At 46.7% G+C, this 14,719-nt stretch overlaps 6 protein-coding genes across 11 annotated transcripts; 4 read left to right on the top strand and 2 right to left on the bottom strand.

Moving 5' to 3' along the window:
- Positions 1 to 427: 427 nt before the first annotated feature.
- Positions 428 to 1,508, top strand: BDCG_01805 (uncharacterized protein; the record flags this gene model as incomplete). The annotated part of the gene is made up of 4 exons (XM_045417345.1): positions 428 to 562; positions 665 to 930; positions 999 to 1,012; positions 1,129 to 1,508. The coding sequence occupies 4 exons, from the start codon at positions 428 to 430 to the stop codon at positions 1,506 to 1,508; spliced, it is 795 nt and encodes a 264-aa protein (XP_045274188.1).
- BDCG_01803 (ribonucleoprotein) lies at positions 988 to 5,515 on the bottom strand. Of its 3 annotated transcripts, XM_045417343.1 has the most exons (6): positions 5,280 to 5,515; positions 4,613 to 5,107; positions 4,094 to 4,471; positions 2,512 to 3,959; positions 1,767 to 2,388; positions 988 to 1,688 (listed from the first exon to the last, which is right to left on the bottom strand). In XM_045417343.1, exons 2-4 carry the CDS (start codon positions 5,020 to 5,022, stop codon positions 3,515 to 3,517), a joined length of 1,233 nt encoding a protein of 410 aa, XP_045279755.1. In that variant the 5' UTR covers positions 5,023 to 5,107; positions 5,280 to 5,515; the 3' UTR covers positions 988 to 1,688; positions 1,767 to 2,388; positions 2,512 to 3,514. The 3 variants fall into 3 exon arrangements, with proteins under 3 accessions (XP_045279755.1, XP_045274186.1, XP_045279754.1); XM_045417341.1 differs by having other exon boundaries at positions 988 to 3,959; XM_045417342.1 differs by having other exon boundaries at positions 988 to 3,959; positions 5,293 to 5,515.
- Positions 1,856 to 2,728, top strand: BDCG_01804 (uncharacterized protein; the record flags this gene model as incomplete). The annotated part of the gene is made up of 5 exons (XM_045417344.1): positions 1,856 to 1,881; positions 2,030 to 2,158; positions 2,333 to 2,416; positions 2,445 to 2,564; positions 2,668 to 2,728. The coding sequence occupies 5 exons, from the start codon at positions 1,856 to 1,858 to the stop codon at positions 2,726 to 2,728; spliced, it is 420 nt and encodes a 139-aa protein (XP_045274187.1).
- Positions 5,516 to 6,539: 1,024 nt separating the features above from the next.
- Positions 6,540 to 11,260, top strand: BDCG_01802. Of its 2 annotated transcripts, none has more exons than XM_045417339.1 (3): positions 6,540 to 6,609; positions 6,681 to 8,312; positions 8,674 to 11,260. In XM_045417339.1, the coding sequence occupies exons 2-3, from the start codon at positions 8,202 to 8,204 to the stop codon at positions 10,135 to 10,137; spliced, it is 1,575 nt and encodes a 524-aa protein (XP_045279752.1). In that variant the 5' UTR covers positions 6,540 to 6,609; positions 6,681 to 8,201; the 3' UTR covers positions 10,138 to 11,260. The 2 variants fall into 2 exon arrangements, with proteins under 2 accessions (XP_045279752.1, XP_045279753.1); XM_045417340.1 differs by lacking the exon at positions 6,540 to 6,609 and having other exon boundaries at positions 7,179 to 7,716; positions 8,108 to 8,312; positions 8,674 to 11,001.
- BDCG_01801 (uncharacterized protein) lies at positions 11,092 to 11,911 on the bottom strand (the record flags this gene model as incomplete). The annotated part of the gene is made up of 1 exon (XM_045417338.1): positions 11,092 to 11,911. The coding sequence occupies one exon, from the start codon at positions 11,909 to 11,911 to the stop codon at positions 11,720 to 11,722; it is 192 nt and encodes a 63-aa protein (XP_045274185.1). The 3' UTR covers positions 11,092 to 11,719.
- On the top strand, positions 11,303 to 14,479 carry BDCG_01800. 3 transcript variants are annotated; one of them, XM_045417336.1, is made up of 4 exons: positions 11,303 to 11,446; positions 11,745 to 11,991; positions 12,060 to 13,821; positions 13,979 to 14,430. In XM_045417336.1, the coding sequence occupies exons 3-4, from the start codon at positions 13,233 to 13,235 to the stop codon at positions 14,386 to 14,388; spliced, it is 999 nt and encodes a 332-aa protein (XP_045279750.1). In that variant the 5' UTR covers positions 11,303 to 11,446; positions 11,745 to 11,991; positions 12,060 to 13,232; the 3' UTR covers positions 14,389 to 14,430. The 3 variants fall into 3 exon arrangements, with proteins under 3 accessions (XP_045279750.1, XP_045279751.1, XP_045274184.1); XM_045417337.1 differs by having other exon boundaries at positions 11,745 to 13,149; positions 13,232 to 13,821; XM_045417335.1 differs by lacking the exon at positions 11,303 to 11,446 and having other exon boundaries at positions 11,583 to 12,974; positions 13,049 to 13,821; positions 13,979 to 14,479.
- Positions 14,480 to 14,719: the final 240 nt, after the last annotated feature.

The following is a 14,719-nucleotide window of genomic DNA, read 5'->3' as shown; positions in this document are numbered from 1 at the left end:
TGTTTTCTTCTCCCAGTATACGGAGTACTCTAAATAAGTGTCCGGTATCCAATTGGTGAGAATAAGCTCTCCCGGGCTGCGTCCGGCGCTTAACCCGGTAAGAGCTCTGGAAGGCTTTCCCCGCAAAACGTTCTTTCGAACCAGGGATCGTCCACTCCGAGGTTATAGTATAACCGAGCCTTGACTTGGAGCTTAGGATGGAATGGAAGCTCTCCAATGTTGAAAAGCTGGCCTTGTTCCGGGCATAGCTTAGATACTGGATATACTATTTATGAATACATATCATTTCTTAATGACTGCCTTAAACATCTAGTTATCCCGCAAGATTCTTCGAAGAAAAGATATAAAATCAGTCCAATTAAGTACTGTATATACATATAATCAGCAGGAATATACCTACCTCCATAAATAAAACTTGCCAATAACAATGGAGCCCTTCACAATCCCCAAATCATCCCTGGAATCCTTCACCAACAAAACAATCGTCATCACAGGAGGCTCGTCAGGCATCGGGCTCGCAACCGCCGAACTCCTCCTCTCCCTCTCCCCAACAAACAACGTCGTAATCCTCGACTAGCAACAACCCGCACAACCATTCGCCTCCCCGGAAACCGCCCACCGCACCCATTTCCACAAATGCAACATCGCCTCCTGGCCCGAGCAGCGCGCCGGCTTCGCCGCCGCCATCACTCGCTTCGGCCGCATAGATGCCGTCTTCGTCAATGCGGGCAGAGCCGAGTACGGCGACCAGTTCTTCCGCGATGAGCTGGAGGGGACGAAGGGCGGGTTGGAGAGGTTTCGGATGTTAAGGGAGCCGGATAGGAGGGTTGTAGATGTTGATTTGCGGGCGGCGGCGGACACGGTCAAGTTGGCGATTTACTGGATGCGGAAGAGGGTTGTGGGGATGGATGGGAGGAAGGGCGGGGTGGGGTGGGGAGTATTATCATGACGGCGAGTTTGGCGGGGTATTTGGCGGATGGGGGCGCGCCGGCTTATAGTGCGGCGAAGCATGGTATGTTATATATATATAATATATATTCTATGTCAATTGGGGCGTTTATGGCTCAGTTTTATATAAATATCTGGCGCGCTGGTTTACTCTACTAATATCAACCCCCCGTTTTCCAGGAATTGTGGGCCTCCTCCGCTCCCTAAAGAACGACGTTGCAAAATATAACATCTCCCTCTCCGTCGTTGCTCCCGCCATCACTTTAACCCCTATTATCGCCAGCTCGGGACGCCGCACCACCTCTGACCCGGCCGAATGGGCTGCCTCAATGGCCAAAGTCGGCGTCCCTATCAATAAAGCTGAGAGTGTTGCTTTGGCAGTGGCACATTTGATAAATATTGGCATGCAAGCCAATGGGCAAGGTTTGCTATTGCAGAAGGATAGGATGGTTGATGTTGAGCGGGGGATTGCGAGGTCGAGAGCGATGTGGATGGGGAAGGAGATGTTGGATTTGTTTAATGGGGGGAGAAATGGGCTTAGAGCTCAGAATAAGATTTGAATGTTTCAATAGTTTTTGATCTTGATGAGAGAATAGAGAAGATCAAACAACTTGCTGTAGCAATCAGTTCAATGTCCCATGCTTCTATTCGTTCTTGCTCTCAGCTCGCTCTCATACTATTTTGTTCCCCTGCCGCTTCAACAAGATAATTGTCCATCACTGAGTACAGCAATAAAAACACTTTCGATCCTCTGATTAGCACCACGTTCAAGTGTAACTCCATCCCAAGGAATGGATATGATTCCTAGTGGTTCTTACAAAGATTTAGGACAATGTGAAAAGCTATCGAGTGAGAAAAGCCCATTCCCCTTGGCGGTTTCACTCTAATCGAGGGCGCTTATACTGTCATGCAGAGCGCATATGGGCTGAAGCTGTAAGGATGAAGGAGAGGTCTCTCCTTCTGAGCATCGATCCAAATCCAAAATCATCACCTTCAAGAAATAAAGGAAGAAGAACATCCCACGGCTCACAGTCGTTGAAGCCTCAATTTATTCGGAGCTTGTAGTCCTTACCTTATACAGGGTGAGTTTTAGCGGAACCTCTATACATGTGGAACGGACGCTGAAATGTTTCAGGGAAATGTCTGGGTACCCGACTTCCGACACTCCGATCAGGCAGATCGGCGTCTTGGAGTTCTGCATTGTCAACGGGTGAGAGTTTATGAGAAAAAGAGGTGAGGAAGAATGGACTGGGGCTTTCCTTCAGGCGAACTGCCAAAAGGCATTGAACAGGCCCCTCTCTGTGTCACCCCTTGTTTAGGAGTCACAAGCTCCCGGTGAACCTCTCGCTCCATTGGTTGTTATTTAATCGCCCGTGAAGGCCAGGCTGGTTGGGTGGGTGTATAAAGTCAAGGGTGATGCAGAATTCTTGGAGTACCATCCTTCAGGTATCAAGATTGACATCACGGCGTTAGTAACATTCATGAACATAAAATAGCCTAGCCTCTATGACCGAGCAGCAGGCTACAATTGTGAAAGCCATTATTGCAGAGCAAGAACCCCACCTCCTCGAGCACCAAGTCGGCAAGCCACTACAGAGAATTGCCAGGGCTAGACCGTGCGTGTAATCGCTAGACTCGTTGAAAGAGGGATCATTGAAAATTCAAAGCCCAACATGGCACGGTCAAATGGTACAACAAATCTGATCATGAGGTTCACAGGCTGGCGGCCATTATGCGCTTTCGGGCTACGATAAGAGAGTTGAGACCTGAGTGTTCATAAACGAGGCGGTTCCACATTTTGGGAGACAGAAGACGTGTTTATAATATTGTGCTAGTGCCCCCAAGGGGATCTCGCAACCTCCCCTCCCGGGCAAAGCTAACGTGATAATCAGTCGCTTAAAAAAGGCCGAAAAAGGCCATCTGTAGCTCATAGGACGGCGTTAAAAAAAAGGAGGAAGCCGAATCTCGACAGCGCGTTTTTCGAGTACTTGGATCCAAATATGCTCATAATCCTCGCGTCTGGCGGTGTAGCTGATATACACCCTCTGGGAGAAGAAAAATAGCAAAAGAGAGGAATCTGGTATTAGATTTTCCAATTAGCATTCCGTAGTGCATTTGGTGTCAGCCAGCCGAAATCCAAGAACGGGTGCCAGGGGCGAAAAAGAAAGCGAGAGAAAAAAAGTCTATGCGGTAAGATGCTTTATACAAGAATAATAGAATATGATGATAGGGTAGCAGTAGTAGCATGAAGAAATGCAGTGTTCGTCAATCTAAAGAAAAGAAAAGACAAAAAAAAAAAAAGATAAGGAAAATATTGCAATGGCTATAACGGCCATTGAATATGCAGGAGAATATGTCTAAAAGCCCGAGAAAGAAAGAAAAAGGAGAACAATCGCTGGTTGTAAAACGGGAATGGGGGAACTCAGCCAACATAGCAAAAACGGTCCCTATGCGTTAACGAGACACGTGGATGTCCAAGAGAGAAGGAAAAAAGGAAAAAAGAAAAAAAGAAGACAGAAGAAATTATGCAAGAGATACGCATCGCGGTCCTGATGAGCCAGCCATACTATGGCGGTGACTCCGCGCGAGCAATCCGCGTCGACGACGCAGCGGCCTCATTCTCAAACCCAGCGGGCGGACCCCACCGCGACCGCGCCGTCGTCGCTGGAGGTCCAGATTCAGCACCACCGTTCGGTGCCTTCCCATTTCCATTTCCGTCTTCATCATCATGCTGACTCTCGCCATTCGCATCCTGCTGCTCCTGCTCCTCCTGCTCCTCCTGTCCGTCCCTGCGCTTCCCTTCCCACCGGTCCCGCTCGGCAGGTTTGTGCGAGTTGCCGCGGGCCTTGTTGATATGGACTCTGCTGCCCCAGACGGCGCTGACGCCGCTGAGGGCCTCGATGGCGCGGTCTGCTTCGTCGGAGGAAGCGAGGTCGACGAAGAGGTAGTAGTGGCTTCCCGGTTGGGAGCGCTTGGATGGATGTGGGGAGATCACTTTGCTGATTGCTTCGCTGTATTGGGGGTTTTTGGAAATGTTAGATTTAGACCATCGTATATCGAGTAGGGAGGGGGAACGGTGGGCGAAAAGTGGGAAATGCCCCAAAAAAAAAAAAAAAAAAAAAAAAAAAAAAAAAAAAAAGCATACATATTGAACCCATAAAACAACTTCCGAATCTCATAATCCGCCGTCGGCTGGTCTGGCATTCTAGGCAGCCCGCCAACGAACAGCCGGCGGCCCTGGGCGCTATAATCGTACCAGTGGTTCGCCGCATCCGACCTCTCCCATCGCTCAAAGACGAATCTGGGCGGCTGCTTCTCCGGCGTCGTGGCCATGTCTCTTCTCCCAAAGGGCTCCTTGGACGATTTCGGGATACCAGGCTTGATTTTCACGGGGCGACCGAGCATGTCTTTCCCGTTCAATTCCACCATTGCGAGGTCAGCTTGCTGCTTTGATTCCAGCTCGACGAAGCAGTACGACGGGTTCCGTCCGGTGAAGGGGTCGATTGATATGTCGATGCGCTCTCTATGTATGGAAGGTTAATCAACGACTTGAACGTTTTGGCTCGTATTGGTGCGGGTGCCGCTGACGCTGCAACAGGGGCGAAACAGGCGCAATGGAACGTCTCTGCGGGGTACTTTGAAAAGGGAAGAAGAGTATGCTTACACGTTATACACCGTCTCGCCTTCGGTGAAGAGAGCTTCCACATCCTTCTTCTTCGCCATGTACGGCATATTGCCCACATATAGCCTCCTCCCTTCAGAAAACGATTTCATGGCCGGGGAATCAACATCCTCTCTATGAGAAACCTTGGCAGGCGTGGACGGCTTTGATCCTTCATTGCCATTGTGATTATTATTACTATTCTTATTCCAGGTCCGACTCTGAGATTGGTGTCCCCTCTGCATGGGGCTGCGATTGAAATTCAGCTCACGTTTTTCAGGTCCATCTTCGACTGTGTCTGTTTCTGGATTGTCCGCTCGCTTTACACGCCAGTTTGGAGAGTTCACCCAGCGACGGGTAGGAGTTGATTTCTGCTTGAGTTCAGGATCTTGGGGCTCAGTAATTTGTGCCATTGTTCCGCGCGGCCACGAGTTGGGCGTTGTTTATTAGGTTTTGAGTCGTTTTTGTTTTTGTCCAGTAGGTTTCGTGTTTGCGCCGCTTTGGAGAAGAGACGAATTAGTAAGAGCCGCACGCTGATATAACAACACACCACCAAATCTGCCATTACACAAGACGACATAATGATGAAAATTTATAGACATCAAGAAAATGCTGAAGTACGGCATAGTGTCTGTCATATTTACACAGTAGAGATCTGGGAGTGACTAACAGCACAAACCTACTAGGTCAGAGGCCCCAACCAACAGTTCCAGGGGAGTAGAGTAGAGGCTCGCTTTCGACAGGGTCAGAACATTTATATTAACAAAGTCGTCCCGTTCGAAGACTGCCTCTTGCAAAATCTGTTGTTTTTATTTGAAGCTGGGTGAAGCAGATCCGTGATTGGCGAAAGATTTTTTTTTTTTTTTCTTTTCAGTTTTCTTTCCCGGATAAACATTTGTTGCAGCGGAGAGGGAAAAAAAAAAAAAAAAAAAAAAAAAAAAAAAAAAAAAAATCGTCTGGCAACCAAAAATCCCCACAAGCAAAAAACCCTAGGGCTGAAACTTAACCCTAACTCCGAAGCCAGCAAACTAAATATTATTAATAATTGAATACGAAGAGACATCCAGATCCAAGATCCACGATCTACGCTGCGTTAAGACCCAACCAAGCAGCACCGCAGATCTTCCTCAGAGTCGAGTCAACGGGATCGAAACCAGCTTAGCTTTTTGGGGAAATAGATTCGATCTTCTAACATATTCCAGGACGCAATGTCCGCAGTAGATAGCTTGGGTGGTTTAAGTAATAATATATAAGCTTATTGATAATTGTTCTATCCGCTTCATCAACTCAACTCTGGACTTAGGTGAAAGCACCTTGTTTGGTTCATCCTTTCGTTGTCAACTTCAGTCTCCAGTGCAATTTGTCATGTCAGAACCTAATCAATGATGCGTGCCCAAAGCTGTGATTAGGAGAGAGGGAGTCTGTTAGTTATTATACATGTATTGTTACTAATGTTTTGAATTTATGATGGGATATTGTATGTAGATATGTAGATATGCCGGTGGGGGAATACTAGTTATTAATAGAGATGTGAGAAAGGAGCTTTCTTTACACAGTAAATGAAATGGCCTGAGCATCCAGGTAAATCTGTCAGCTGATATCGTATGTATGTATGTATGTATGTATGTATGTATGTGTGTGTGTATGTGTGTATGTATGTATTCATGTAGAAGCTTTGAGACATTCCGTATTGATAGTCGGCAATTATGGGAGGAGGGAGTGCTACAATTACTTGTGACTTATTATTAGTATATTTAAAGTGTCTCTCTCTGGCTGCTACAAGATAGGAAGAAACGTGTGTCCGGGGAAGTCTTCCAATAATTAGCTAGGATAGTTAAATAACTTACTTAGTTTGTATGTATGTACTGCGTACATGTACGGAGTAGTTGCTGGTGACTGTACGGAGTATAGGGTACATCTGTAACTACTTTTGCAGATGTAACATGGGAACAGGAGCGACAAGCTTCAAAGCAAAGATGGTTCCTAGCCCTGGTTTGACTGTAACATTGAACACACCTTATTATTAATAATATTGAAGTTTGTGTGTTAACAACTAGCTAACGATTGGTAGTCAACCAACGACGGCCAGGCCTAGCAATGCAGTGCAATGCAATGCTGGCAATTTCATTTTTTCCTCTCCTCTCCTGCTATTTATAACCCGAATAGAAACGCTTGTCCAGAGCTTGTTTGCTGTTTCAATTTTTTGGTTGGCTGGCAGCCTGGCACAGTGGCACGCTACGGCGCCAATAAAATCCTCCTTGGGAAAACTGGAGCCTTCAAAGTTCAGGGGCCGGTGCTGGCGGGGCTTCTTGGGCGACGAGGCCCCATCGAGCACCCGAAACGGCGCCGGGTGTTAGGGTCGATTGGGGGCGAGACTTCGGCTTTGGTTCGGGTGATGCGGCCCTGATACTTGTGTGTATAGTTACTAGTAGGGAGGACAGCACAGCGTGACAGCCCCTGGGAACGAACATGTACTGCGTTATGATCTGCAGCAGCGATGGCATTTCAGAAAGAGACAGAGTTATGTATGTAACTTTTACTATCAAATAATAGATAAACGGTTCCGTTTTCAGAATACACTTCAAGTAGTTATCTTCTAAAGGTATATATGTACTTTGTAACCTACTGAAGAAGACCAGTTCCCGCAGACTCAGAGCTGACGATGCATCCCTCAAACCACCCCACTCACTCACTCTCTTCCGGCCCGTTATTGCCTGTTACAATAATAACGTTCATAATCGAAAAAAAAAAAAAAAAAAGGTAAGACAAAAGCCCCTTCCCCTATCTAGCTGGTGGAATGTGGCGTAGTTCTTTACAAGAATGATGAGGCCTGTCCGCTGGGTTTAACTATTATAATATTTTCTAACCCCTTGGCCTCGAGCAATTAATTCTATTGAAATACTACTTCAGCACTCCCCTCCCCACCTCCCTTCAGTCTCATAGACAGTTTCTTCCTTTGCTTCAAATATTATTTCTTCTCTTCTCTTTTCTGTTTTAGATTTACTCGTCGCTCTATCCCGACCTCTCTCCTCTCTCCTCTAGCTGGTGGTTTCTCTTCGAATCCTTTGTGGTTGAATAGATAGATAGAATCAGCTATTTCCCCTCCAGTAAGTAGGTAGTTTATATTCCAATCCTAGCAATCTGCTTGCGCAAGCAGCCCCTCCAAGCGGGCATCTCTGGAGACTGAACGGGCTCTATTGGTCCATATACTGGGTTCTGAGATCTGCGGCAGACGGGGGTTGGATGAGGTGACACGGCTGCCATTGAATGCCATGAAAGCCACGAGAGCGATGAATACCGTCGATGCCATGCCAGGGGCGGTTCCAAGGTTTGAAAAGGAAGCTTGGTCTGGGCAAGCATCATCGCCCAACGCTGGTTGCAGTTCCCTCGCCCAAAAAGCCGGTTTCTGGCCCAACAACACGCCAACACTCGCCAACACTCGCCAACTCTCTTTTCTATCTATCTTGATACAACTACTCTGGCGCTGACAGTTTGAAGCCTCCCATTGATCCCTCTAGATCCTATATTTCACTTGGTCCTCCGACTACCTTCTACTTTCTCTTATTTATTCTGATTCCCAAATCATTGCGACATGGCGAACAGGGCAATTCCCTCTCACCTTCGAGCCCCTGGGCAAGAGGCGGGGAACACCGCAGAGAGCCCCTTTGAGAGAAAACGTCATGGAAAGTCACAGTCACACATGGTGAGCAAAAAGCCTTCTCTCTCTCTCTCTCTCTCTCTCTTTCTCTCTCTTTCTCTTTTATTACTGCCGTACAAGATGCCTCTGATTGTGTCGATTCTTGTCTCCTTTGGTTGTTGTTACCCCGTTGTGGTTGCTGTTGAGAGTGAATGTGAAAGGTTCTGGATAGCACTTGAGTCTTTTCCTTTAACCTCCTATTTCAAGTGTTAATTGAATCTCGACTTCCACTCGAGCAACAACATGTGCTTGCTTCCTACATTCTATTTGTAATTTTTGCTTTCTTCTTGATTATCTATTTATAATAGCGACCTCCATCCTCTCTGAAGAACATTCCCAGCTGACCGATATTGTTGTGATGATAAAGGCGTTCGAGAATGCCTCTACCAGCGTCGCCGCCTCCCAGATGCGCAACGCCCTCAATGCCCTTGCCGATACCGTTACAGACCCCAAAGAAAAGAAGCGTTTCGAAGCAGAAATGGACAACTTCTTTTCGCTATTTAGACGATACCTAAACGACAAGGCCAAGGGCAACATCCTGTCTTGGGATCGCATCGCTCCCCCACAGCCGAGCCAAGTTGTCGAGTACAGCGATTTGGGGAATTCTGCCTCAGTAGACTTTTTGAAGAAGTTGGCCGTGATCAAGTTGAATGGTGGCTTGGGAACGTCGATGGGTTGTGTCGGGCCCAAATCCGTCATCGAGGTCAGAGACGGCATGTCCTTCCTGGACTTGTCTGTCCGGCAGATCGAGTACCTGAACCGAACCTACGACGTGAGCGTGCCATTTGTGCTCATGAACTCCTTCAATACCGACGAGGATACACAGTCGATTATCAAAAAGTACGAGGGACATAACATTGATATCTTGACGTTCAACCAATCTCGATATCCTCGCATTCTCAAAGATTCTCTATTGCCCGCAGCCAAGAGCTATCAGTCTCCCATCACTGACTGGTATCCTCCCGGGCATGGTGACGTTTTTGAGTCCCTCTATAACTCTGGAACGTTAGACAAGCTCTTGGACAGAGGCGTTGAGATTGTTTTCCTCTCCAACGCTGACAATCTGGGTGCTGTCGTCGACATGCGGATTCTGGAGCACATGGTAAAGAACAAGGCAGAATACATTATGGAAATAACAGACAAGACCAAAGCCGACGTCAAGGGTGGTACCATCATTGACTACGAGGGCCGGGCCCGCCTTCTCGAAATCGCCCAAGTGCCCAAGGAGCATGTGAATGAATTCAAATCCATCAAGAAATTCAAATACTTCAACACCAACAACATCTGGATGAACCTGCGCGCCATCAAGCGCGTCGTCGAGCAGAACGAGCTCGAAATGGAAATCATCCCCAACGACAAGTCCATCCCCGCAGACCGCAAGGGCGAGGCCGACATCTCCATCATCCAGCTCGAAACCGCCGTCGGCGCTGCCATCCGCCACTTCAAGAACGCCCACGGTGTCAACGTGCCCCGCCGGCGCTTCCTGCCCGTCAAAACCTGCTCCGATCTCATGCTGGTCAAGTCCGACCTGTACACCCTCCAACACGGCCAGTTGGTCATGGACCCGAACCGATTCGGCGGCGCCCCGCTGATCAAGCTCGGAACCGATTTCAAGAAAGTCTCCGATTTCCAGAAGCGGATCCCCAGCATCCCGCGGATCTTGGAGCTCGACCACCTGACCATTAGCGGCGCGGTTAATCTGGGCCGCGGTGTGACGATGAAGGGAACTGTGATCATTGTGGCAACGGAGGGGAGCACGATTGATATCCCCCCCGGATCTATTCTCGAGAATGTTGTTGTGCAGGGAAGTTTGAGGATTTTGGAGCATTAGGGAACAATAATTAATACCAAAACATCCCTCTCCTTCTTCTCCTTCAAACCTCAAAACCAATATTCAGTATTTTCTTTTTTTCTCCTTGACCCTGCATTTTCTTTCTGAACTTTTTTACTTGTATTTTTCTTCCCTGAAGGACCTTTTTTTCATATGAGCTAGGCATAATTTTTACTGGCGTTTAAAAAACCGAGAGCCCTGTGTTGCTTTGTGTTTGCGTGTGTGTATCTCTCGCATGTTTGTTGATTTGTTGAATAAAGGGGTGTTTAAATTTTTGTCCCTTTCAGTCTCTTTTCATCCCCCCCCCTTTTTTTTTCCCTTTAGCCTTCCCTTATTATATGTCGAAGTTCTGTGTAGAGAAGCAAGCAGATCACACCTTATCAGTTCAATTTAATTCTTTTCTTTCGCTCTCTTTCTCAATCCCCCGCCCCTCACTGTCTGCTGTGGCGCTAATAATTTTTTTTATTTCCTTTACTACATACATAACTTGATTTTATAAATAAAGACCATTTTTCTTGAGTTTCTCTGTTTACCTTCGACTTTGATATTCTTTCTTTCTTTTTTCTCTCTCTCTTTTTTAAATTGTTATATTGTTATCCATGAGACAATAACAGTATGTATCTACATCAGTCAGGGCAGGGTAGAGAGGTATGTATGTATATTATACATTATATTGACAAGTTGATAGGCAGGATGGATAATTAACAGAGTTAAATTACATTCGACGGGGTTCGCTGGTTAGCTGCTTTGTTTTCCATGGGCCTTGTTGAGGTCCATTCCATGGGAGCGGGATGCATGTAACATATATATCTGAACGTACCTATCTACTCCGCCCACGGGACCTGGCACACACGTGCATGGGACTACCTACCGACTAATATGCGAGTGTACCTGTGAGTGAAGAAATATGTATATGCAAAAAAAGTCGAGAGCGACCATCAGAATGCGTATTAATCAGTAATTAGTGATTTGATTGATTGATGGATTGATTGATTGATCTACTCAAACAACCCTTAACTACTGGAGTACAGAGTTATCTATGTAAGTAGGTACGGTAGTTACAGTAGTCACATCTAGTTAAGCGATCAATGATCAATGGGATGGAAGAAGGGATTGATTTGATTGACCATCTCCCACGAATCTTTCTCAACTAAGTTACTTCGGCTTTGCTTTGAGGTTTTGAGATGTAGTGAGGACGGTTGATCGTCTATTGATCTAGTTACCTGATGAGAAAGGTCGGTGAGGAACGAACCATCATGTTGAAACGTATCCTATGATAAGACTCGGTTTGGCAAAGGGTCGAATGGAAGTAAGTTATCTTTTGGGTTTTCGGCAGGGGAGCGGGGGTTTAATGAGTAAGTTAGTTTATAGATTGAGAGGCACAGAAGTTATATCTCCAAGGTCTGGTGTGGGTGAAATAACGAGAAAGAGGAGTAGACGAGCAACGCCAATTCATTATTGCAGCTGCTCTCCATGCAAGCTTTTATTTTTGAGAATGTGTCTGTCCTTTTCTCCCTCTTCTTCCGTTCTGTACTCAGATCTTGTTGTGATCATTGGGCGGTGGCGGGCTTAAAGATGCGGCTTAAAAATTAACCTCACCTTCCCAGCCAATCACGTGTTGCGTTGCTTTCTTCCCAAGGTTCTCTACCGTTTTTTGGCCCCAGCCATATAACCCAACAACGCCGACAAACCGAATCAACGTCACCAATCCGTTTGACAGCTGTCTAGCTGAGCTTTCGCCGGAAGCTGTATCGTATCTGATCGGGGCTTGCATGCTGCATGCTGCATTACTGGGATACTGAATCATATGGCCCAGTTGCTTTAATAATGGCATTGATTGGAATCGGCTACAATGTTATTTTTCCTATCTATCTATTCCCCTCCTTTGCTGAACGACTGACTTTTTTTTTTAAACTTTACAGAGCAACTTTTCCCCTCCTGGCAGTTCCAGCGGGACTGTCTTCGTCCCTGTTCCAGGGTATCCTTTTTTTTTGTTTTGAAACTCGGTTGCCAATAATCGGGAAAAACCAAAACATCAAGCATGGGGCGGTTTCTTCCGTGATTTTATATTTACATGCCAACTAACATGGCAAGAGAAGAATTGTTAAGTGGAGAGGAGTCGAGGGCAGAGGAGAGCGCGTACCAGCGTCGCTAACAGGGATGCATACATACTGGTGTTCGTTCAGACACAACAACAACCTCTGAGAGAGCCATTTAGCCAGTCTTGTTGAACCAACGTTCCAGACCGCTATGTCTCAAAGTTAGGAACAATCCCGCAACAAGCTTCGGAACCGACCCTTGCTACCATTATTCTCAGACGGGGCCCCATATTCATTTTCTTCTCTTCCTTCTTCTCCCTCTTTCTCGAAGTCCCGACAATCAAGTTCGTTGTCAATATCAGTATCAACGCCGAGAAAACCCGTGCCGATGTTTTTGGTTTCAACCAGTAAGAATTGAGGGATAATTTCTTTCCATTATGTGCCCTATGATAGTCTATGGGGTTATTAACTATGGGAACACGGCGCCAAGGGACTCACATCAGAGTCCGATGCGTGGATACTTGGGTTGTTGCTCGATGGCTGGGAGGATCGGCTAATCGAGCTGGGGAGTTGAGTGATGCACTTCTTCTGCCCGTCTGGAGTGAAAGAAAAGCTACTTATCCGATAGTGTTGTTTATCTTTGCCCGTTTTTGTTTCGTTTCGGGGTTTTTTTTATTTTATTTTTTATTTTTATTTTTCTCTCTTTCTCAAACAAAATTGAAATTTATGCATGGCGTATCCTCTGCATAAATTCTGCAAGAGAGCCAGCAAAGAGGCAAAGTCCACAAAAATTGTCTTGTAGGGGTTTTTCTTCTTCTTTTTTTTTTCTGCATGCGAACTCCGTATTATTGTGATTCTAATTCACTGTTTAGGTTTTCGTGATGTTTGCCCGTCTTGATTTGGCAGTTTAGCCATATCCCTACACTACTCTCTGTGTGGTGTTTTGCTTTGATACCCTACTCTGAGCAGTTCGGTTAGTTGATAACATTGCTTGCAGTTATTATCCCCAATACTAGCTCCGAAATAAAACATATCAATATCCAGAACCCAAAAAGGATGAAAATAATCTCACCAACCGTGCTCCTCCCTTTCCTCTCGACATCATACCTCATCACGCATGCCACCGCAAGGAAGAACGGCAACGATGCCTTCAACGGCATACACACAGGCTGTTGTCCATCGGAGCCTGAATTCCAACAAGCAATCTCCCACCCCAATGCCACCGGCGCATTGCCCTTCGTAGGCTTGCATCTAGATGATAGCGCCATAGCTACCCTGAGCAACGATCGCCCACCATCAACACCACCGCCCAAGAACTGGACATGGACAACGGCTGTCATGGAAGTGCCGCTGGGTAGCAGTGGCAACGGTGAGGGCAACGTATCCGCCACAAATCAGATCTTCACACTGAATATACCGGAGGACGTGGATATCTATAGCCCGAGGCATGGACGGAATGTATGCGTGTTGCTCCTAAAGATGGTTACGGTTAATCAGAATGATCCGGGGGACTGTGAGCATATATTTCCCAGGGTGACGATTGAGCGGATGAGAGAGGAGCTTGTGAGGAGGGTTGGGGAGATGACGCCGAATAAAGCGAATTCTTCGCCGTGTGCGGGGATGCGGGGGCGGACGTCGTGGCAGGGTGAGTTTTTTTCCTTTTCCTACCAAGCTTCAGATATCAAGTGATACATATCTATCCTTCAACACGCACACACACAACACACACACACACACACACACCCTCGACAAGAGAACTATTCCCTAACAACCACTCCCAAACCTTCTTGTAACAACAACAGAAATAATCACTTCCTACCACCGCGCCAACACTACTCTCTTAACTCGCAAAACCCCCACCGCCGCCCAATACCGCTCCACAACCAACCCGCACCCCGCCACAGACTACTCCCCCTACGACGCCGCCCTCGTCCGCACACAGCCCATCTTCCTACTGGGCTACTCTACCGATCCTGAAATTCTCGCCGGCCCTGCGATTCTCAAGATGGAGCTGGCAGAGACGCGGTTGACGTGTGTCAGGGTTCAGAAGGTTTTGGAGGGGAGTCGCGGGGCCGAGATGACGAGTGGGGGCGCGATGGGGAGGAAAGGGTTGTTGATGGGGATGAGGATGGGTAGCAACCACGAGAGGGGGGATTTTGGGGGGGTTTTGGTTTTGTTGTGGGGGTTGCTGTTTTTTTGGTGGGTGATATAATAAGGGGGTGTTCAATTCTTTTTTTTTTTTTTTTTTTTTTTTTTTTTTTTTTTTTTTTAGGTTTCCTTCTTTTTCCTTTTTCCTTTTTTTTTTTTTTTTTTTTTTTTTTTTTTTTTTTTTCCGGGGGGGGGTTTTTTAGGGGAATTTTTTTTTTTTCATTGGTAAGACCCCGCTCGGACCTGGGGATGAAAAGAGTTCGAAAACATGAGGGGATGGGGTGTGGGGATATGTCTTGTGAAGCTCATCCCTGGGCAAACAACACCATAAAACACACAGCAATCTTTTTGGCGCCAGGCGCTGCGCGTGACAGACGACAATAGAAAAGAGGAGA

This window comes from Blastomyces dermatitidis (assembly GCF_000003525.1).
Source record: "Blastomyces dermatitidis ER-3 genomic scaffold supercont1.2, whole genome shotgun sequence".
In the NCBI taxonomy this organism is placed as follows: domain Eukaryota; kingdom Fungi; phylum Ascomycota; class Eurotiomycetes; order Onygenales; family Ajellomycetaceae; genus Blastomyces; species Blastomyces dermatitidis.
This window is presented reverse-complemented; position numbering and strand designations above follow the sequence as displayed.

Excerpts from the sequence above, each read along its gene's own strand:
- BDCG_01803 (XM_045417341.1), bottom strand. The coding sequence starts at position 5,022 with ATGGCACAAATTACTGAGCCCCAAGATCCTGAACTCAAGCAGAAATCA. Across the intron at positions 4,472-4,612 it reads GGCGAGACGGTGTATAACGT|AGAGCGCATCGACATATCAA; the intron begins GTAAGCATACTC and ends TTCCATACATAG. Across the intron at positions 3,960-4,093 it reads TTGTTTTATGGGTTCAATAT|CGAAGCAATCAGCAAAGTGA; the intron begins GTATGCTTTTTT and ends CCCCCAATACAG.
- BDCG_01802 (XM_045417339.1), top strand. The coding sequence starts at position 8,202 with ATGGCGAACAGGGCAATTCCCTCTCACCTTCGAGCCCCTGGGCAAGAG. Across the intron at positions 8,313-8,673 it reads GAAAGTCACAGTCACACATG|GCGTTCGAGAATGCCTCTAC; the intron begins GTGAGCAAAAAG and ends GTGATGATAAAG.
- BDCG_01800 (XM_045417335.1), top strand. The coding sequence starts at position 13,233 with ATGAAAATAATCTCACCAACCGTGCTCCTCCCTTTCCTCTCGACATCA. Across the intron at positions 13,822-13,978 it reads GGGGCGGACGTCGTGGCAGG|AAATAATCACTTCCTACCAC; the intron begins GTGAGTTTTTTT and ends TAACAACAACAG.